This window comes from Osmerus eperlanus, chromosome 11 (assembly GCF_963692335.1).
Source record: "Osmerus eperlanus chromosome 11, fOsmEpe2.1, whole genome shotgun sequence".
Taxonomy (NCBI): domain Eukaryota; kingdom Metazoa; phylum Chordata; class Actinopteri; order Osmeriformes; family Osmeridae; genus Osmerus; species Osmerus eperlanus.
Window position 1 is genome coordinate 3,037,311 of NC_085028.1, and position 21,246 is coordinate 3,058,556.

General features: G+C 42.6%; 3 protein-coding genes across 8 annotated transcripts; 2 read left to right on the forward strand and 1 right to left on the reverse strand.

Moving 5' to 3' along the window:
* The first annotated feature begins 1,134 nt into the window (after nt 1–1,134).
* fam118b (family with sequence similarity 118 member B) lies at nt 1,135–8,537 on the forward strand. Of its 5 annotated transcripts, none has more exons than XM_062473896.1 (8): nt 1,135–1,530; nt 2,224–2,310; nt 2,517–2,820; nt 5,114–5,341; nt 6,225–6,353; nt 6,501–6,798; nt 7,202–7,264; nt 7,583–8,537. In XM_062473896.1, exons 2-8 carry the CDS (start codon nt 2,231–2,233, stop codon nt 7,594–7,596), a joined length of 1,116 nt encoding a protein of 371 aa, XP_062329880.1. In that variant the 5' UTR covers nt 1,135–1,530; nt 2,224–2,230; the 3' UTR covers nt 7,597–8,537. The 5 variants fall into 5 exon arrangements, with proteins under 5 accessions (XP_062329880.1, XP_062329878.1, XP_062329879.1 ...); XM_062473894.1 differs by having other exon boundaries at nt 7,827–8,537; XM_062473895.1 differs by having other exon boundaries at nt 1,135–1,326; nt 7,827–8,537.
* A 233-nt stretch (nt 8,538–8,770) lies between these two features.
* On the reverse strand, nt 8,771–16,015 carry srpra (SRP receptor subunit alpha). The gene is made up of 15 exons (XM_062473893.1): nt 15,861–16,015; nt 15,609–15,746; nt 15,039–15,122; nt 14,748–14,911; nt 14,470–14,630; nt 13,980–14,142; nt 13,681–13,819; nt 13,254–13,390; nt 13,026–13,147; nt 12,799–12,885; nt 12,510–12,682; nt 11,779–11,992; nt 11,482–11,645; nt 10,278–10,376; nt 8,771–10,033 (listed from the first exon to the last, which is right to left on the reverse strand). Exons 2-15 carry the CDS (start codon nt 15,729–15,731, stop codon nt 9,905–9,907), a joined length of 1,959 nt encoding a protein of 652 aa, XP_062329877.1. The 5' UTR covers nt 15,732–15,746; nt 15,861–16,015; the 3' UTR covers nt 8,771–9,904.
* Nucleotides 16,016–17,010: 995 nt separating this feature from the next.
* Nucleotides 17,011–19,861, forward strand: tirap (toll-interleukin 1 receptor (TIR) domain containing adaptor protein). Of its 2 annotated transcripts, XM_062473901.1 has the most exons (3): nt 17,011–17,252; nt 17,700–18,287; nt 18,395–19,860. In XM_062473901.1, exons 1-3 carry the CDS (start codon nt 17,246–17,248, stop codon nt 18,502–18,504), a joined length of 705 nt encoding a protein of 234 aa, XP_062329885.1. In that variant the 5' UTR covers nt 17,011–17,245; the 3' UTR covers nt 18,505–19,860. The 2 variants fall into 2 exon arrangements, with proteins under 2 accessions (XP_062329885.1, XP_062329884.1); XM_062473900.1 differs by lacking the exon at nt 17,011–17,252 and having other exon boundaries at nt 17,556–18,287; nt 18,395–19,861.
* Nucleotides 19,862–21,246: the final 1,385 nt, after the last annotated feature.

The following is a 21,246-nucleotide window of genomic DNA, read 5'->3' on the forward strand; positions in this document are numbered from 1 at the left end:
ATGACATAGCTGCATTGATAACAGACAATTTGTGACCATAGACACACACACACTCCCACACCCTGTTGAGGCTTATACAAACAACACATGTATAGTGAGCCACATAATATTCTCAAAACGTGTTTATTTTCCTTATCTCCGATTACAACATGCTCACCAATGACACATCACAATACAAACACTTCTTATAGCGGTTGTACAGTGGCAAGAATTACAGTTGTGTGCGTATGTGTCACCTTAGGAGACAAACAATGAAATATGTAGTTGCATCAACTGGATGAAAGTGAATTTCGTATTCAATAGTATGGTCCCAGTCTCAATACGCAGACTAATGACTTATGACTAATGTGCAACACATAACGTAGTCTTCGGGTCTCTTCTGAAGGATTCTAGTGTATAAACTTTGTAGGATGCCACTGTCACCAAGAGGCTGGTAGTAAAAAGCATTTGCCAAATACAAGAGAAGCACACAATTGCAGGGAGAAGTTTATGGTGGGCAACAAATGTCTTATCAGTAGTGTGAGTAAATAGTATGGCACCCTTCTCTAATTGATCAGAAACACAGGCACAATACAACACCATATGGCCACACAAGTTTTCACTGAGAGGAGAACGTTTTCTTACACAGACACGATCATTTCGTATGTCAGGGAAGGCATTCAGCATTCATTCAATAAATTAGTTAAATTATTTCATTGAAACAACTTTCCGACTTTTGAGTGATTAAATATAAGATGTAGTGTAATTTATATTTAAACGTATGTATCTGATTAGACAGTCTCAATTGCTGTGGACTGTGACACCTGTTGACATCCAGTCCTTTTGCAAAGTGTGGCAGCCTACTGCATCAGGTAGAATACTGTGTTCTGTTCTGCTCGTGGACAGACCGTATTTAAGCCACAGAACACTTTCCTAAATAATTTAACTAGGTCTCAGGCCACCTTTAAACGAAGATTTTAAACCACAGGTTTTCACGTAAAATGCATAGCAGCAAGTCATAAAATATTCTGAAGATAATAAATAAAGTCTATCGACGAATTGTATGCGTTTCAAAACATCCAACCCGAACAGCGGATCAGCGAACGACCGAGTTGACTCAGTGGCGTACTGTACTTGGGGCAGCAGCTGCGCACACTGTCACCAGTACTGAGTGGGTAATATTCAGAACTCCAGCTGCATGAGAGCCGACAGGTTGTGTACACAGGGGAAGTCAACTGAGAAAATCTGTTAGCTGAATAGATTTGCTAAGGAAAACATCTAGCTAACCGCTTAATGCACTCGACATGTCAAGTGAACCAATTGCAACGATCTGCTTTTAAAGCGAAGGTATTCTAAATCTAAATTATTCGTCTTGATCTATCTTCCTTGGATTTCAAAGGCGCTAGTTTAGTTAGCTCGCTAGTTTAGCTAACTTTAAGGAACTACAATCGGGCTAACTCGTCAGTTTGACTAATCTGATCTGTACCTGCTGAGGTGTAACAGGCAGGCGGTTTCCACTGACCGAAATAAATAAAAGTGGGATTTACCAGGGTAAGTGTCCATTTAACGCTAAGTGTCCAGTGTCTTCATGACTTAAATTGTGTTGCTCAAATGATAGATGGTAGCTAAAAGCAAGCTAGCTAACTACTTACTCCTAGAGTTCTAGTCATGTTGGCAAAGTTTGCCAAAACGGGAATTGATTTACTGCGTTTTCATTTTATCTGCCCGGGCGGGCCGAAAGGTACGGAGGCAGCGATTAATTTATTCATTTACTGCCAACAAGCGAAGGTGATGATGAAGTCTGCTTCGGCCCGGCCACATGGCGATGTGTTGCCCGGTAGAGTCAAATCAAATTACCCCTTGCTTGTTGGTCTTGCGCGCTATTAGAAGCTCTCCTTCCTATAGTGCTTGCTAAATTGGCCAGGTATCCAGTTTGATATCTCGATTTGTTGTATGATCATGTGGCTTGTATGGACACATAACAGTTTTTGAGAGTTTTGAGTTGGACAGTGCGAGTGTTTTTTTCATTTCCTTGTAGTTTATTTACATGTGTAAATGTTACACCTTTAGGTGCAGTTTCATCCTATTATAATGACATTAAAGACCCAAATATGTAAAAATTGAGCTGTACAGCCTTTTACTATGCAGTCGCCTGCCAACCATTGATAGTGGTATGGCCACGTTGTCTTGCTAAGGCTTGTCAAACTGATAAGAGGTGAAAAACGGATAATGTTCGATTTACAGGAGCCGAATGGCCTCTGTAGTGGCGGTGAAAACTGAGAAGCGAGCTGCTGAACCTCAAGATGTTGACTCAAACACCAAAAAACCTCGGTAGGTACAAGAATGATGATCACTTCACACGTGTAATATTCGGTACCATTGACATAGCTAGTCTTAGTCAGATGGACTAATAGAGAATGTATTGAACTAGTCACTGTACTGATCTAGTGTCCTGTACCTTATTTCGAGGTAAGCGTGAGATCAGAACCCAGCTGAGTAAGCTTTCCATACTTTGTTTAACCTTCATGTTGTCTAAGGATTTGGGCACCATCAATGGAACCATCACTCAATCTCTGCCTGCCCCAAAGGAAATTGCTGCCCAGCCTGAAGACCAAGCGTGCCCCCGAGCTGGTCTTAGTGATTGGTACGGGGGTGAGCTCAGCTGTGGCCCCCCAGGTTCCTGCTCTGCGTTCCTGGAAGGGTCTCATCCAGGCCTTGCTGGATGCAGCCAATGACTTTGACCTCTTGGAGGAGGAGGAGAGCCGGCGCTTTCAGAAGAGCTTGCAGGAGGACAAGAACCTGGTCCACGTGGCCCATGACCTCATCCAGAAGCTTTCTCCGGTAAGACTCCCAACGTCCCACAAACACACCCAGTGATATGAAGAAAAACAATGAAGGCTTCCACTCTGTTCTATCCTGGTTCCTGCACACAGTCAGTCACACATGCTCACGTCTGCACTAACAGCATCTGGCTAGACAAGATGAATAAAGGCTCTTGGATTAAATCCAGCTTTCACGTGTAATTCTACACGTTTTCAAGGTACAGGTTAGATCTGACACTTGAATAAACGCCCATTATCGAAGCATATGGTAGGAAGCATATGCTGTAACATGGGTAATAGATTGTTTTCTTTGTTCAGCATCTCTGCTGTGCCCATTGCCCTGATTTAGAATACAGCAAGGTGCAAGCCTGTGGCACTGCTAACATTGTCACGTTTTAGACCTTCTCCTTAATTCAGTAGGGGAAAAAATCCCCCTTAAAAAAAAACTCCCATTGATTTGTCTTAATAAGTCAACGAACCAACGAACCATGGCTAAGGGATGGAGAGATTCAAGGGTAAACACATTTGTGGATCTCCGTATTGTTCCATTCCCCTCATACCAGGTTGGGTTAGACCGTACCAGGCCGATCAAGCCTTAATACCACTTGCGCCTTGTGTTAGTTATGTCTCATCGCATCTTTAACATTGCAAAAACATGCTTTGTTTCAGCAGCCGGCCTGTTGTCACAACTGGGACAAAATGTGCTTAGTGGCTTTATCCCCCCCCCTCCCTCCCCCCCCACATTGCCTGTTGTTGCCGGGTTTGTGGGTTCCTGAAAAGGTTTGAATGGTTTTGCTGTCTTGGATGAAAACAAACCAACTCATATCCTTTTTATTTCTATTTTCTTTAGACCCATGCATGGATAACAAAAAAAAAATGGCTTATCCGACTGGGTATCTCACAAGACAAGACATGATGATTATCAGGTTGTGTTAGACATCAGTGCACCCTATGGGCAAATACTTCTCCAGCTCTGAAGTAATCCTCCCCTAGCCCCATTGTGTTCCAGTGCAGCTCCACAACCCCAAACAGCATCATTTGGTTTTCCTCCTGATTGCTATGACTCTGGAAAACATTTGCAATGAGAAAATCTCACAAGAAGTGCCAAGTATCAAATTCAGTGTTACCGGTTTAACCCAGTTGTAAATAATTGTGCTACATGTACATGTACACTATTAGCAAAGCAAAATCACTCTGGATTAGGACTGTCTGTTGGCACGAAACTTGGCATAACGAGACTGATCTGAAGGTAGACTTAAGAGAATGTTTGACACAAATTCCCTTATGATGTTGTTAAAGGGCCTAACAGCATTTGAATTAACTATCTGATTTATATTATTTATATCTGTTTTATATTTGTTAATGACACTATTTGTATGGGTCCATGATCCCTATTTGAGGTGAATGCACACCACAGCATCAGGCAGCAAGGATATGCTTCACTCTGGGCGTTAACACGAAGGTACCAGACAAATGGACAACTGCAGTGACTGGACAACAGAGGGAGGGTTGGGAGATGATGAGTTTCTTCCTGTGGAAAGTGGATTGTGCCGCTCGGCCCACCAGATCTAATCCACAGAGATCTGCAGGCCACTCTACTGTGGTGCTAAGATCACCTTCGGGCAGCGCTGTCTGCTATTCATAGTGGCTGCTCTTCCTGTCTCTCCCTCTCCCCCCCCCTTAACCTTCCTCCCCCCTCTTGGTCTATCTCTCTCCCTTCTCTGTTTTGCCCCAGCCACTGCCTGGTGAAATGTGTGTGTGTGTGTGTGTGTGTGCAGTGCGTAGTCAGGCTCAGCTCAGTGTAATGAGATTTATCCATTACAGACACAGCCTTAAATCTCATGGCCGCTATGACGGCCATGGCCCGCTTATCGGAAGAAGGGTTTTCCATGACCGTTAGGCTCTCTGTGCACCGCCACTGTCAAGCTGCTTTTTCATCAGCAAAGCTGATGTCATGACAAATAATGTCATGACCACCTCTCTGTCTCACTATCACATAACTAGGACGAGGAGTGCTTTCTGACCACAGAGCCTGCCCCAGTTAAAGTATTTAATAAGATCTTGGCTAAAATACTGCTCCCGATTTATAGGTGTAGCTAACTAGGTTTTTTGGGGGGTTTAATTTTTTATCAGGAAAGTCTATTATCATTTCCTTTACATGTTTTATTCCCAAAGTAAAAAGAAAAGTCTCACCTAACCCATTTGTGTTGGGGTCAATAATTTTGTCTATGATCGGCAGCTGGCGAGTTTTCAGACACCCCATAATGTCTAAACATCTATTGCTACTCACATCTCTCTCGGTGTCCCTGCAGAGAACAGGCAACGTGCGCTCCACCTTTTTCAAGGATTGCCTGTACGAGGTGTTCGACGACCTGGAGTGCAAGATGGAACACGCCGGAAAACACCTGCTGCGCTCCGTACTGCAGCTGATGGAGAGCGGCGCGCTCGTTCTCACCACCAACTTCGACAACCTGCTGGAGATCTACGCCGCCCACCAGGGCACCAAGCTGGAGTCCCTGGATCTCACAGACGAGAAGAAGGTGGGTGTCCTGCCCGCACCGCCAGTCAACACCAGCTTTTTTGGCGCTTTCCGTGGTTTCGCTTGAATGTGTTGCTGGACTCGTGGCTGTTGGATACATGTCAAATTCGATGATAAACATTGATTACACAGGTAGGGCGGATTTAATTGATTCCTGAGGGGAAATTGCACCATTACAGCAGCAATGAACAGGAATAACAGCGAAAAACCTAGTTTGTCATAAAAAGCCAACTTTTAATAAGTTTTTTAAAAAATACAAGAAAGTAAGATAAGGGTATCCTAGGTATTCTAACCAAAACTGTTTAAGAAGGAGGATGTTCAAATATTAAAGTAGCTCCATATTAATTTACTCATACACACAATGTAGTCAAAGTAGTCCTGCATACTTTTTAATGGGAATCAGCTACAGGAAAATGCTACTAACACCAAAAGGATTTTGTATTGAGATGACAGATTATTGCGTGACTCGGTGAAGAAGACACTGTGGCAGGTTCAAAGTTTAAACTGTCACAGTTGTTATAAAGTTTCCTAATATTTGTCTTTGGTTTATAAAGAGGGCTTATCTGAAAAGTATATTTGAGCAAAACTGGAATTTCAGGAAAGTGATCAATCGTTTCCTCAACATTTTCTAACTGCTCTGTGGCTTGTACATATAAATGGACTTCACAATGATTAATGTATAGAGTGAAGACACAGTCTTACATAAATGCACATGAATCTACAATATTTCTCAGAAGCCTCACAGTTTGCCCCTCAGGTGTGGTATTTATGTCTGTTCTATATCAGAACTAATGTCCCCTCGACAGCTGAAGGGATTTTACCTGCCTGCCAGTTGGAACAGGATTGGGTGTGATGGACTGTGAAATGTGTGTGTGTGTGTTTAGGTCTTGGAGTGGGCTCAGGAGAAGAGGCGGCTGAGTGTGCTGCACATCCACGGCGTGTACACCAACCCCAGCGGCATCGTACTGCACCCTGCTGGCTACCAGAATGTACTGCGCAACACAGAGGTTATGGTAAGCACAGAGCTGGAGAACAGCAAAACTGCAAAAACTTGCAGTTGGAACAGACGTATCTACGCACATGTTCAAGAGGATGCATGTTTAAGAGGCTACGAAGGCAATTCTTTTCAAAAGAGTGCAATGTTTTTCCCCGTCCGACAGAGGGAGATCCAGAAGCTGTACGAGGCCAAGTCGTTTGTGTTCCTGGGCTGCGGGCGCACGGTGGACGACACCACCTTTCAGGCTCTGTTCCTGGAGGCGGTCAAGCACAAGTCGGACCTGGAGCACTTCATGCTGGTGCGACGCGAGGACGTGGGCGAGTTCAAGAAGCTGAGGGACAACATGCTGGACAAGGGCATCAAGGTCATCTCCTACGGCAACGAGTACGCCGACCTGCCTGAGTATTTTGAGCGGCTCGCCAACGAGATCTGTAACCGGGACACGGGGACGAACGGCTGGGGTAAGAATGACCCCTCACAAACATGCGAGCACGCACACACACTACCACACGTGTGTGTGTGTGTGAGTGTGTAAGCATTGTGTAAGCTGAGCCCACCCTATCCACCAGTATGACATTATCTTGTTCTTAGATTTTAAATCTAGTTGGACTTGTTTCTCATATAAATGTCTCATCTAGGGACACACACATTATTTTAAGAAATCTTAGCAACTGAAATTGTCTTACTGCACTGGTAGCCAAATGTACTTGTTTTAATTTAAGCAAGCGCATTAATATTTTTGCACTTCAATTTGATAGGGCATTTTTGCATACATGGCCCCTACTGACTGTTCCTATGTTATTTCCTGTAACACGCCGTTGCCATGGTGTCGACGGTGTGATTCATCATATCTGTTTTTCACAGGATCTCCCTCACAGGAAGAGGAGCCCCAGAATGGCTTCAACCCTCCAAAAAACCTCCTTCAAGGTTAGGATCGCGCCCCTCTCTTTGGTGTCAGTGCTCGCATGCAAGAGGTGTTTTCCAAATGTCACCTTTTGTCAACTTCTCCCAAGGTCCCTCCCTCCTTCCTTGCATGCTTTTAGTAAAAGATGGCACCCTTGAACAAGCGTTGAAGGACTGAAACCCCCCTCTAAATCCATGTATCCCCATCGCGCACACACAACACACACGATTTTCACACAACCCTTGCTTTCCTGTATTGCATGTCAGTCCAGTGGCTAGATGGCAGATGTTGGTTCTTGTTTCCTAGCCGTTCACTTCGTTTTTCCTTCTGTTTTTGCCCAGAATGCGATTTTTGACAGGTACACACTTGAGGAGGATCAGTTATGTTTTTTTTGGGGGGGTTCAGTCCGCTTACTACAGTACTACTACTAAGGTCCACTTACTTTGGATCTACAACTCAAATTTGGGCCCGGAGAGACTTAATGCCCTCGCACCTTGTTTCAAGTGCATAATTGGTTTGCACCACAAAGGGAAGGAACATTGTTTTGTGTGAAGATAACGGTAAAATACATAAAACCCTCTGCAGTCCCAGCCAGGCAACGCCTCCTAGACACCCCTCCTCCCTGCCTCCAGTAGGATGTTGGGAAGGCCTCTGGAACACCACAGTAGAGATGGAAAGGACACAAGGCCTCGTTATGGTTTTCCAACTTGAATCATTCACAAATACACAGTGCTGCTCAGCGCACAGGGAGGTGACAACAACAAGAACATTGCCACACTGCCTTGCCACCTGGAGGAGAGGAAGGCATGGAAGAATGTACTGCAACGGACCTTCACGCTTACGTCAGCGCTCTACCCCCTCACGACATGCTCAACAATACTGCCCTCTTATACATGCGTCTCACTGGAGGCTTGGCCTTCCATGTTCAGCGAGCACAATCACTGAGAATAGTTCTTGCCAACCAGTTTGACTGGAATGTATTTACATGATTCTAACTTAAACCAGCAAACTTAATGTGCACTCTCAAAAGCAATACTTGACAGTCAGCAGTCTGTTCGTATATACATGTTAGGCAATGTAGGACATGGGCATTAATCTAATCTTCAGATGCATATTGGGCTATGACTTTACAGTTAGGAGAGGAACTATGTAAATGATGGCAATCCACTCCCGTGCAAAAAAAACTTTTAAAGCCTTTTTGTATTTTTATTATTGTATTGCATGTGTTTCTGTGAAAGGTTTTAGGTATTTATACTTGCTATTTTTAAAATAAAGACTTTGGTAGCCATAAATGTATTTTGTCTGTCATTTGAATCATTTCAGTGAAGTCTTTTAGATGTTAATATTACTGTAAAAAAAAAAAAAAAAAATACCACAGTTCATTCAGTATTCATCCCTCAGTAAATCACCTGTGAAAAAAACTATAGTGGTTTCTCATGAAATGAAATCCATGTCTAGTTCACTTCAGTAGCTGGTCCCATCAGTTTGAATGCAACAGTTGCAAAACGAAACATTCACACTCACAAAAATACTTTACAGGCTATCGTAGCTTTTATTTAGAAATATTTTACATTCTCAAATCATGACAGTTCTTTCTTTGCACCACTGCAACATACATGGTATGGAGAAATTTAAGACATATATTCTCAAATTTACAAAGGGGGGGGGAATAAATTATAGGCCTACAGTGCTCCAGCAGTCAGTCCACACATACAAAGTGTAGCCCATGGAAACTTCTGTGGGGCCTGTTAAAAACATACATTTACATTTTTTTGTCCCCGTTTACCTGCTGCCACCACAAATGGAGGTTCTTGATCTCCAATAAAACTGCAGAAGAACTGAGTACTTTTTCATATTAAAACGAATCAGTGCTGCGGTGAACTTATATAGGTGACTTCTTCCTCATAAAGACAGGAGCTTAACGTCTATGATTTATTAGGCCTTAAGATTCAAGTGTGGGTAATGAGTTGAACGACCATAAATACAATTTAAAAAGCACATCACGTTCTTACGCCCAAGATTTTATTGTTTAATTTCTTGAAGAGTCCATCCCATGAGTGAGAGACAGACAGAGATACCGGGTGAAGGTCAGACCTGCTGATGTGGTGACTGCAGTGACAATGTTTTTGGGGGGACACTGACAAGGGTTAGGCACTATGGTCACTAAGCGTTTCACTGGGATGAGGAGACTGTCACAACCAGACAGTCTTCCACCCGTGACCTTGTTTCATTGAAAAAATGAGTCATCTGACAAAAAGAAAAGCCAATTTAGATCCAGTACACTGAGAAGGAATAATATACTCTAGTCTCGCTTTGATTGGCTGTTGATCTGGGAAAGTTGTCAGCTTTATAAGACGTCACAAGATTTTGTCGTAATTTAAAAGATTAAGCACAATTTGAGGTACATGTTTGATTTGGCCCAACGGGTTATAAATTCCTTGTAGCACTATTTCTCGCTTCTTTCCAGTTGAGCTTGAAAGTCATCATTTGTCCACGTTTCCTGGATGGTGGTAGGGAGGGAGGAAGCCTGTGTGTAAGTAGCCTTTGCTATGATCTCGAGGAAAGGGTTGGTTAGGATGAGCCGAAGTTTAGCAGGACCATCAAACTTTGAAAGTGTGGTTTTGCGTTTGTCATGGCAGCAGACGACAGTAACCCTGTATATCTCAGGCCTTCATGAGGGCACTGACCACAGCACGGGCATTGAGGCTGCGCAGGTCGTTGTAGGTTTGTCCAGTGCCCACGAACACGATGGGCTGGCCTGTGATGTATGTCATGGAGATGGCAGCACCAACCTGGGGGGTTGAGGAGGAGGAATGTCAGCCCCCACATGACCCCTCTGAGATTCAACACTCAAAACATCAACAGTCATTAGCCAAGTAATCAATCCAGCTTACAAAATAAGTGTGATTTCCTAGATGCTGTAAATAGTACAGTATTATTTAATTTTTTTACATTCAATTTAACATTTGATAGATTCGTATTCATTCAAAAGATAAAAATATTCTTCAATATGGCGTTCTTTGGAATGTTGCATACCTTATCATCGATGGTGTCAAACTTTGTAAGAACGATCCCGTCTATGAGTCGCGGTTTGTCAGACATGGAGTGATCAGCCAGAGCCTGGTTAAACTTCACCTGGAAACAGAGCACTAGTCAGGCAACCTGGAGTCCGAACTATGGGAGGTGTACCAATTATGAGGAATACTAATGTTTGGGCAAAGTTTAGTTGGGGAAAACAGCTTAAAAAAAAATTGTTGACACTGCCCTCTGCAGGTCAGATGTGACAATACGCCTAACCACTGCTCCATAGATACATTAGCAGAGCTGAACATTTTTCAAAAACAACAAGAGGAAAGATTCTCCCATCTTAAAGCTGGTGTAGGCAAGTTTTGCGAAGCTAGCTATTTTATTTCTTGTCATTGCTTTTTTCATTTCCTGGCTATCAAGCACAACAAACGTAAGCTAGTCTACAAAGCTACCATGGAGTATGGCAGAAGGCAAAAAGAATATATCTATTTAAAGAAAATAGTGCTCTGCTTTCATCTACTCTGTTTTAGGCTTCTCTGTTCTCCTCCGCTCTCCTCTCCTTTCACTGTGTTAAGTTTTGAAAGGTTGAAATGTATTTTCGAAAAAAGAACAGGACTTTTTTTTTCTACACTCACAGTGAAAGGAAAGGAGAGGACTTTTTTCAAAAATATTTTTTCAACCTTTCGAAACTTTTTCCCCACACACACAGTGAAAGGAGAGGGGAGAACCGAGAAGCCTAAAACTTGGTTGAAAGAAAAATGTCTAAAATAAGGTTCTAAACAAAGGTTTGCATCATTTATGAGTACTTCATGAGGACTCAACTATACTCTACTCTGTTGTACTCTGCTTTCATTAACTCCGTTTTAGGCTTCTCTGTTCTCCTCTCCCCTATCTTTTCACTGTGTGTCGCATTCACATGTAAGAACACACACAACACTATCATAATGAACATAAACATGGCTAACGTTAGTACTCACTACTTTCAAGCAAGCATGTTAGTATTGGGAAATTATATAATAGTTTTAACCTATTGCTGGTGAGCTATCAACAGCTGGCTGCGGTAACGTTAGCTAAGTACAGTAAGTTATCAGTCAAGTGCAGGGGCAGAGTGCATGCAGGTAGGTAGACAGGTAGCCGGTCCAATCATTAGTCTAGGAACGGTAGATGTAGATGAGGCGACAAGACTACCAGTACAACCATAAAGCTGTATTACCAGCTGGTCTACAGCCTCGTTGCCCACTAGGGCCTCGCCCACGAACAGCACCAGATCAGGCATGTTGACGGCAATCAGCTTGGCAAGGGCTGTCATCAGCGGGCCGTTATCCTGCATGCGGCCAGCGGTGTCCACCAGTACCACGTCAAAGACCTGGTTACGAGCTGAGGAAATTAAATGCAGTCATGAGAACCCTGGGGGGAATCATCCTATTTCTTCCTTGAAATAGGATGATTCGACGTGATAGCGCGCATTTATTTTTCATATTGCGACTGAAAGGATTTCTCCAGTATTTACCATAGGCAATAGCCTCCATGGCAATGCCTGCCGCGTCCTTGCCGTAGCCCTTCTCGTACAGCTGCACCACGGGGCGGCCCCCGTGCTCCTGGGGGGGGTGCAGGGAGCTGAGGCGCCGCTGGTGGGTCCTCAGTTGTTCCACTGCCCCGGCGCGGAACGTGTCACACGCCGCAATCAGTACAGTGTAGCCGTTTTCGATCAGCCAGAAGGAGATCTGGACCCGGATTCAGAAAAAAAAAGCACACGGTCGGGGGTGGGGATATATTGATTTCTTAGTGATGGAAATTATACCTCTTAAGCTTGAAGGGATTTGGGTACAGGCTAGTTGTGTTGCAGAATTGGCGTGACCGGGGGGATAGGGTTCTTGCAATGATTCAAAATTAAACTCCTACATGCATGTTAACACAAAATCAATAGAAGCTGTATTCATGTGAATGTAGTGTTGAAAATGAAAGAACAGGAGGGTAGGTGACCTCGTATTTCCCTTTTCAAGTCAAGTCAACACAAACGGCGACTGAGGATAAAATACAACCCACTCAAATCTTAGCTACTCGACCACAGTCAGGCTGTTAAGGAAGGAGGCTGTTGTGAAAAGGAGTTATGGTGAACAACCATAAAATGGCGATTCGGGATATAGACCATTGCATGAAAAGTTCAGGTTTGGAGTGGTGGTGTGAGAAGGGGATGAGACGGCCCAGGTTCACAGACCCGAGGAGTGTGCTGGGACTCACCTTGGCCAGGTTGGTGGACTTGCCGACCCCATTGACCCCGCAGAAGGTGATGACGAAGGGCCGGCGCTGGCTGCGGGCCTCCAGGACGTCTCGGAGGATGTCCACGCGCCGCTTGGGCTGCAGGATGTGGACCAGAGAGTCCTGCAAAGCCTGCTTTACAGTGGAGGCCACAGCTAGCGAGAAGAGAGACAGGGAAGGTTTTAATGCTAAACAGTATATTAAATATGTATAATGCCTATATTAAAAACCATATTTCAAATCCACATTTTAGCATTTTTGGACAACTCACTGGTGAAAGTGCCCATGACTTTGCCCTCCAGCTTCTTGGCGACAGAGTCACAGAGCTGGGAGGCAATTTCAGCTGCTACATTCTTCGCTGTGAAACAGTGGGAGGAAAGCATGTTTTTGTCCATTATTGGCAAAGACGTTTGTGCGGTGCGAGTGGTTATCTGAAATGAATGAGAGAGAGCACACAAGCTGTGGACCACTGCCAAGGAAGAGTGCAAGGTGGAATACCGATGAGGTGGTCCTTCATCTTGTCCAGAACGGGCTCCATGTCCTCGCAGCTCAGGCTCTTGGAGCCCACCAGGCCCTTGAGCATCCCAAACATCCCCCCAAAACCACCCCCCTTTTTGGAGCTGTAGGAAAAGGGAGAAAGAGACCCTTCAGATAACAACACAGGATGTCAATGCTCCGTATTCAAGTTCAACTTTCTATCCAACTTTTCTATTCTTTTCTTTTAACCTTTTTTTACTGGCGTCAGCAACAGCCACCATCTCCTCCTCTTCTTCCTCCTCCATCTCCATCTCCTCGTCTCCTCCCTCACTGGATTCGTTGTCTACTGGAAGCAGGTCTCCTGACATTGGCCTCAGCTGCATGCCCTGCAGAGGTGACAAGGATTGTTTACCGTCTTTACTTGCGGTGGGCATTGATTTTGTTTAGGAGACTGTACTTGACTCTGGGGGTCATGAAAGAACACTGTCGGTCAATCAATATGGAGTAACCTGGCGGTGTCCCATAAAACAAGCTGGACAGTTGATGACCACACATTAAACCAACACCTGCCAACAGTTCCGCGGATGGGGATAGCTCAGTACTCGTTAACTGCAGATCCAAAGGTCCCATTACGCCACTTCACAATGACCTGATGCATTTTGAAAAAGGCACGCACCAGGTCCACTTCGTGGACATCGTTGCGGTCGTTCCCATTGCTCTGTCTGTCACTGTAGTCCAGTTCCTTGGTGCTGCTGCCTCCCAACACCCACACACGATTCTCCTTCCCCTTGGGCTTCTGGGGCTTGGGAGACTTGCTGGAAGCCAAGAGAGACAGGACAGAACACATGACAAAGTGAGTGCTTTCTCAGATTGACCAAAAAGAGTCCCACCTGCTCCTTCTACAGTCGTTATGAGGATGTGATTTCGACCACGCACGAAAAAGGAGCGACATTCGAACTCGAGAACGGTCCTCACCTGGGCTTCTCCACAGGAGCCCCCATGCGCTTCCGGAAGAACTGCTCTCTGTTCTTCTGCATGATCTCTTCGTTGGTCAAGCCCTGGTTGCCGTTCTCCACAGCGTTCTGGCCACCGGCAGGTGCCTTGACTTGTTCCCCTTTCCCCACCTCAGCTGCAGGAGCTGGAGAGAGTGAAAAAAAAATAACATTTAGTCATTTAGCAGACGCTCTTATCCAGAGCGACGCATGGTTATATCCAGGATGAACCTTAATGAGAGCCGTTCCAGACAAGCTACAGCAATAACAAGTGTTGACATAAACTCCTGTGTGTCATCACTAAATGGTCACTCCAAACTGGAAGGGAGTGTTAGAAAGGGCATCAGTTGGAGTCTTGGTGTGAGTCACAAGTCTTTTTCTACTGCTCTCATTTAGCTAGTAAGTAACTTTAAGTACTAAGTAAGTAGCTACTAGCACACACCACACATATGTTCTAGATATGGAAGTCTTACCCTCTTTTTTGGAATTCTTATTCTTCTTGCTACCCTGTTCCTTGGCCTTGTCACCTCCCTTCGTCTCAATCATAGACTTCACAGTTTTCTGGGATTTCTGGGACTCCTTGAAAGCCCGCATGGAAACAGGGCCTCGAGATTTGCTGCCCTCTTCCGCCTCACTGATAAATCATGCACAATACATGTCCACTTCAATATAGCATTATATTTGGGACATTTCAAAGGACTGTGTTGTATTAAGGAACAACTAGTATATGGTGTGGGTGTTGATTGCTCACCGGAGAAGCATCTTGAAGTCATCCTCAAACTGAAAGTTGTTGTTCAAAAACTTGAGAGCCCCCTTTTGTTCCAGCTCATTCTTGTAGCGATCCCTAAATTTAAGCTGTACGTCATCTATGAGCTTGTCCACATATGTCAGCGTCAGAATTTTTTGAAAACCCACCTGAGCATAAAATATAAAAGTATGGTTAGCTTGGCAGATGAGTGCAAATTACACTTCATATCAATGAACTGAGATTTTATCACTCAAATACTGAAACTAAGGTTTACAAAAAGATTGGAGAACTTACCACAAAAACCAACTCGAACTCATTGTCCAACTTGTACTTAAGACTTAGGGCATCATGAGTAAAGGAATTGTTTCCACTGCGTTCCTAAAACACAGAAAACAGTTTCACAATCATTTCAATTAATGCAGTGAATGCAATTAAAAACAATGCTGCAGCTTCAAATGGCCCATATACCTAACCCACGATGTGTAAAAGCCAAAGCAACCCCCAGTTAAGACACTTTCCATAGTGTCGATTATGCAACAACTTCAGTCATTTAGCTAATGTTACTTAGTTAGCTAGCTAGCCAACTAGCAGACGATCAGTCAGGACAATCAATCGGGCACAAACTAAATGCTATTTAAGACAAATTATTTTACATAAGCAGAATGTTATTAGCTGTAAAACCGAGCTAGCCAACCCGACCGTGAGGTGATGTTGTTGTGCTAGCTGAGTACCACGATGTATGATGAAAGTAGGTAGGCTAGCTAGCTATCTCTGTTCCACGGCATGCTAACTGTGACCATACGACACATGGCTGTGATGCACGTTAACATGACAGCTGTCACTTGATTTCCAAGTCTATCTTACCTGCAGGATTACTGAGCGGATCAGTGCGTTCACGGGCCCAGTGAAGGATTCGGTAACACCAGTTCCCTGAAAACACCACAACACTATGCCTCCCTTACTGAAGATCGTGAAGAAATCCAGCATCTTGCCACCACGTAGCTACACGAGATGATATTAAAAGGGTCAACAAAACAAAAACAACAAATGTTTAACGGAAATTAATGAATGATTCTGCGAATATTTATGGTGTCCTCTTCTTAGAGGAAACCTTACCAGATATACAGTATGAGACTGGTCTGATTTTCCTCCAAGTCCTTACACCACCGCAACTACTGATTTGCTTTAGACACGTCAGTTGCAGAACAAGGAAATGACGCATTCTTCCGGGGATTTTGGGACATCTGGCTGCGCTGAAAAAAGGCATGAATGTAATAGATACATGATTGATTTGAATTACAAGTTGAAAGATATAATTTGATAAATAATAGATTGTAACTTTTGTATATACTTGTATATACAAGAGTCTTTTTATTTTTTATTGAAGAGTCAATAAAAAAGTAAAAAACTAAACTAACGAAGGCTGTGCGAAAGGATGCGCATAGTGCAAAAACTGAGAGCCGCGTGATGTCTCCATGTCGATTTCTAAAGAGGAGCCGGAACCATAGATATATATTTAAAGGCCTGAACAGTCTGATATAAAGTCAGGCCCGTTACGTAGACATTGAGGGTTCGGGTCGTTCGAACGAAAACATATTTTTTGGAACGAATTTTCAAATTTTATTAACTGCAATGTACTTCCGGAGTTCTCTGTTTTTTTCAGGATGTACTGTACTTCTTCAAAACGCTAAAATTAATGAATACTTTATTATTAATCTATTATTGCTCCATGCAACATTTTCCATTAACCACAGTAAATTCACTCATCAAAATCCCTTATTCATTGTTTTTAGGAGAGAGATCCAACAGTACGTCCAGACTATTTCAGCATCTAAGAATCTTAAAGCTCTTAAGACAACAACTTTATTATTTATTTCATTAAGGTTTTCTGCCCCGTGAAACGTGTATGTATAGACCCTGTGTATAGATGGTGCTTTGCCTTTATTATCATTTCATTGTATGTACAGTATCTTTTACATGTTTGCTATGTACTTGGCATAATAAAATAAAAAAAGGAACTTGGCTGGCTAAGGGCCTGAAAGATATAGTGGCTCAATCAGTGATGATGTGAATTCAAATATATCATTCATAAGTTAATATATAGTCAAAATAATTGATAAAATAGCTGTTCAATAGCCTAATGGTATATTCTGTTTTGTTTTGGATTAGGTTACTGCTTCATCCAAGAGGAACAATTTATTATGATGTCATTTCTGCTAGTTCCCCAAAATAGTATTACTTCCTTGATTTGAAGTTAGTCATGTATAAAATGTCCTATCATTAATCGAATTTGACTACAAGACGAAAACAATGAGATGCAGTGAACACAAACAGTTTTTTATTTTTCCTGTCGCTTGAATCAGTGTGTGGAGCACTGCTTTCGCACTTGGCTCTCACACTTTTTGTTTTTGAAGTTAGAGCTGTAAGGGGACCTTCAAATGAGAGACATCCTGCATTTTTTTGATGGCTATGAACAATAATTGAAGAATGATTTCAACAGCATGTTTGGTAAGTAGAATTTAGTTGTTTTATAGAAAATAATTAACCCTTGTGTTATCTTCGGGTCGTTCTGACCCATCAGTCATTGTGACCCACCGTCGTGTTGCGACAACTTTACCGCATACAAAAACAAAGTGAGGCATTTTCTTTTAACCGTTGGGCTGTCTCAGACCCCCCACATTGCGAAGGTTAAAAGAAAATTATTTTTATTTGTTTTTGTATTGGGTAAAATTGGGTAAACACAACGATGGTTCGTTATGAACCTTTGGGTCATGTGACCCGAAGGCAGCACGAGGGTTAATATAGCCTCTTGGCAAAGTAATCAACAAATGCAAATGAACCAGTATTGAGTAGCCTGCATAGCCTGATTTGTATTCATCAACTTAAACTAGGTTATGTGACATTCTGGGATACCGAACATTACATTTTCACCCAAATGTATGTCATCTCGGACAGGATGGTTCCGCCAAAAATGGGTTCAATCTAAAAGAGAGCTCCCAATACACAACAGCTCTGCACCAGATGACCAGGAGTCATTAAGGACGATCAGGGATGCCTCTCCGTTATCATCATCATCATCGCCACTCACCTCCCCCCCCCCACCTTCCTCTCTTCCTGCTGTCCTCACCTCACCCGTTCGTTGGACCCGGAAATACGACCTGTGTCTGTGTTATAGCCGTGCAGACGTTGAAGTAGCCATGTGCATGGCATCATACCTTGAAGCCCAACCTCGCAGCCTTCGCTGTTTTCTGTGGCAGAGAGATGACCGTCCCGGAGGTGCCATCTCCACCGAGTTGTGCCGGGCTGTGCAAAGCAGCCACTGCCAAGCGCTTCTCATCACCCCAAACTTCATCGTGGATGAATGGTGCAAGTACCTAATGCATCAGGCACTTGCTGAGGGGCCCATGTCTAACTGCATCATTCCCCTCAGGCTCAATCTTCCTTTCTCTCAGTATCCTTCAGAGCTGCGCTTCTACTCATCTATTGACCTGGCAAGGAACACAGAAAAAGAATATGAATTGGTGTTCAAGACCGTGCTTATGCGTGAGTATTGAAACGATAAAACCACTGTGACTTATTAGTTTAAATGGTGTGGTTGTTGAGAGCTGAAAAATAATCCTACAATAACCTTTTCTTGTTTCACTTTATAGACCTGGCTGGTATGATCAAAAAAGCTCCGGAAATGCATAGCAGCATGGACAGTTCTAACAATGTATTGAATGTATTTTCATTAAATGAAACATTAGCATGCTCTGTGTAATTTATTAACCAATGTTTCAAAAAATTTATCAAAATGCAACTTTGGCTATGACGTACCAAGTCTTTGTCCGAAATATCGCACATAGGGATTATAAGCTTTGCTTTATTTATCATTGCTTTATCAGAACAAATATTGTACACTTTTGTGTGGGTTTGTTGAAACTTGTGTATATACCAAAACAACAGGGCCTAATGAACAACTTCCATTAACTAATCCAATACAATATTCAGTTTGAATTTCATATAAAAAACTATTAATGTAAAATTATATTTGTGTTAAAATAGCTCCATACATGCACATACACCAGCAAGGGTCAACTACATATTCCAGAGTATGCAAAAGTATGACCTTATACCAGAATATTGCTCTGGGAAAGAATTGTTGCCTTTGGATAGTTCAGAGCCAAACCAGACATGAGCAAGATGACATTGTACACGTTAACCTGATTAGAAAGAGTTACAAAGAGAGACCTTCTGAGAAGAGTTTCTTCTCAGAAGAAACGTGGTCAGCAACATCTCAAGCTTCTGCTGAAGATGAATCTACAAAAGGTCTACAAATAGCTAATGTGACTTGAGCTCTTTGCTTCCATCTTTGAGTCTGACTGAAAATGCCATCCAAATGCTACTGAGATTTTTTCTTACCTATACTGTAGTATTGAAACAACTCATACAAATACCAGTGCACAACGGAACCGGTTCTAAGGGGGGGCTGAGGGGGGCACTGTTTTTTTTGTTTTTGTTGTATTTTTAATTTTGTCTATTTTAGCTCAGCCAATCATAAAAATGTATTGTTAAAAATAATACTTTTTACTAAATGCTGATGGGTTAGTTGGGTGGTATAAAAGTCAAGGACAGCAGGGAGAGAGGTGTGCTGCGAAGTTTCCACCCTACTAAAGTGTGCTAGAACTGGGCCTGGTGCACACCTGCATGTAAGAGCAAACACATATGACAGGAAAACAGGCATACATTTATAGCGTATATGCAAATATATGTGGAACACTTCTAAACTAAATCTAACTTTTTACATTTTTGTAATCATATGCAACAGATTCAGTTATGAATGTGTTAAATAATATACAGAATGTGCAAAGAAATTCTGCTGCATGTGTATGAGACAGTAGTATGTGTAATCATGGGTCTGTTTGTCAATCATATCTATATATGTTCACATATGAATGTGTGTAGGTTTACAGAGTCTGGCCTCATAAACAAGTCATGAGACCCCCACTGACACTGATTGTTATCTGTGTTACACTCATTCTTATAACACTTCTAACTTCTTCTATTTTTCATTTGTCACTTATGTTACAGTATTTTGTGCTTGCCTGTTTTTTCTCTGGCACTATATGTTTTTTGGTATGCATCATTAGACCAAAGAAAGATTATGAAAACCTACTTGGCAATGAACCTGTTTCTGTTTTTGATGTATTTATACATGAGTAGTTAGAGCTGAACATTTATTTAAGTCCTACACAGCCTCTCATAGAAAGGTGTTTCCTGTATTCTCAGTGTCGTTAGTATTCACCAGGGTTGTTAGTATTAACCAGGGTTGTTAGTATTGACCAGTGTTGTTAGTATTGACCAGTGTTGTTAGTATTCACCAGTGTTGTTAGTATTCACCAAGGCAAGGCAAGGAAAGGCAAGGCAAGGCAAGGCAAGTTTATTTGTACAGCACATTTCAACAACAAGGCAATTCAAAGTTCTTCACATAAAACCATTAAAAGCATCAAAACATAATGCAAAAGAAAACAAGATTTAAAAACAATTAAGAACATTCAATAAGATTCAAAAAGCAAGAAATAAAATAAAAGTTGCAGTGCAGTTTAAGAAATAAAATGCAGGAGTGAGATGCAGAAATTGATATCCTTGAATCTGGTTCAATTAAAGGCAACAGCAAACAGTAAAGTCTTCAATCTGGATTTAAAGGAGCTGAGGGTCTCAGCAGACCTGCAGCTTTCAGGGACCTTGTTCCAGATATGTGGAGCAGAAATCTGAATACTGCTTCTCCATTTTTAGTTCTGACTCCTGGAACACAAATTAGACCAGTCCCAAATGACCTGAGGGGTCGGGATGGTTCGTAAGGTAGCAGCAGATCACAAATGTATTTAGGCCCTAAACCATTCAGTGCTTTATAAACCAACAGCAGGATTTTAAAGTCAATTTTTTGTTGGACAGGAAGCCAATGCAAAGACCTCAGAACTGGAGTGATGTGATCCACCAGGGTTGCTAGTATTGACCAGTGTTGTTAGTATTCACCAGGGTTGTTAGTATTCACTAGGGTTGTTAGTATTCACCAGCTTTGTCAGTATTCACCAGGGTTGTTAGTATTGACCAGTGTTGTTAGTATTCACCAGGGTTGTTAGTATTGACCAGTGTTGTTAGTATTCACCAGGGTTGTTAGTATTCACCAGCTTTGTTAGTATTCACCAGGGTTGTTAGTATTCACCAGTGTTGTTAGTATTCACCAGGGTTGTTAGTATTCACCAGGGTTGTTAGTATTCACCAGGGTTGTTAGTATCACCAGGGTTGTTAGTATTCACCAGGGTTGTTAGTATCACCAGGGTTGTTAGTATTCACCAGGGTTGTTAGTATCACCAGGGTTGTTAGTATTCACCAGGGTTGTTAGTATCACCAGGGTTGTTAGTATTCACCAGGGTTGTTAGTATCACCAGGGTTGTTAGTATTCACCAGTAGGTGGGGCATTTCTGCCATTGTGTGAAAGTGTATATTCACTTCTAGAGTA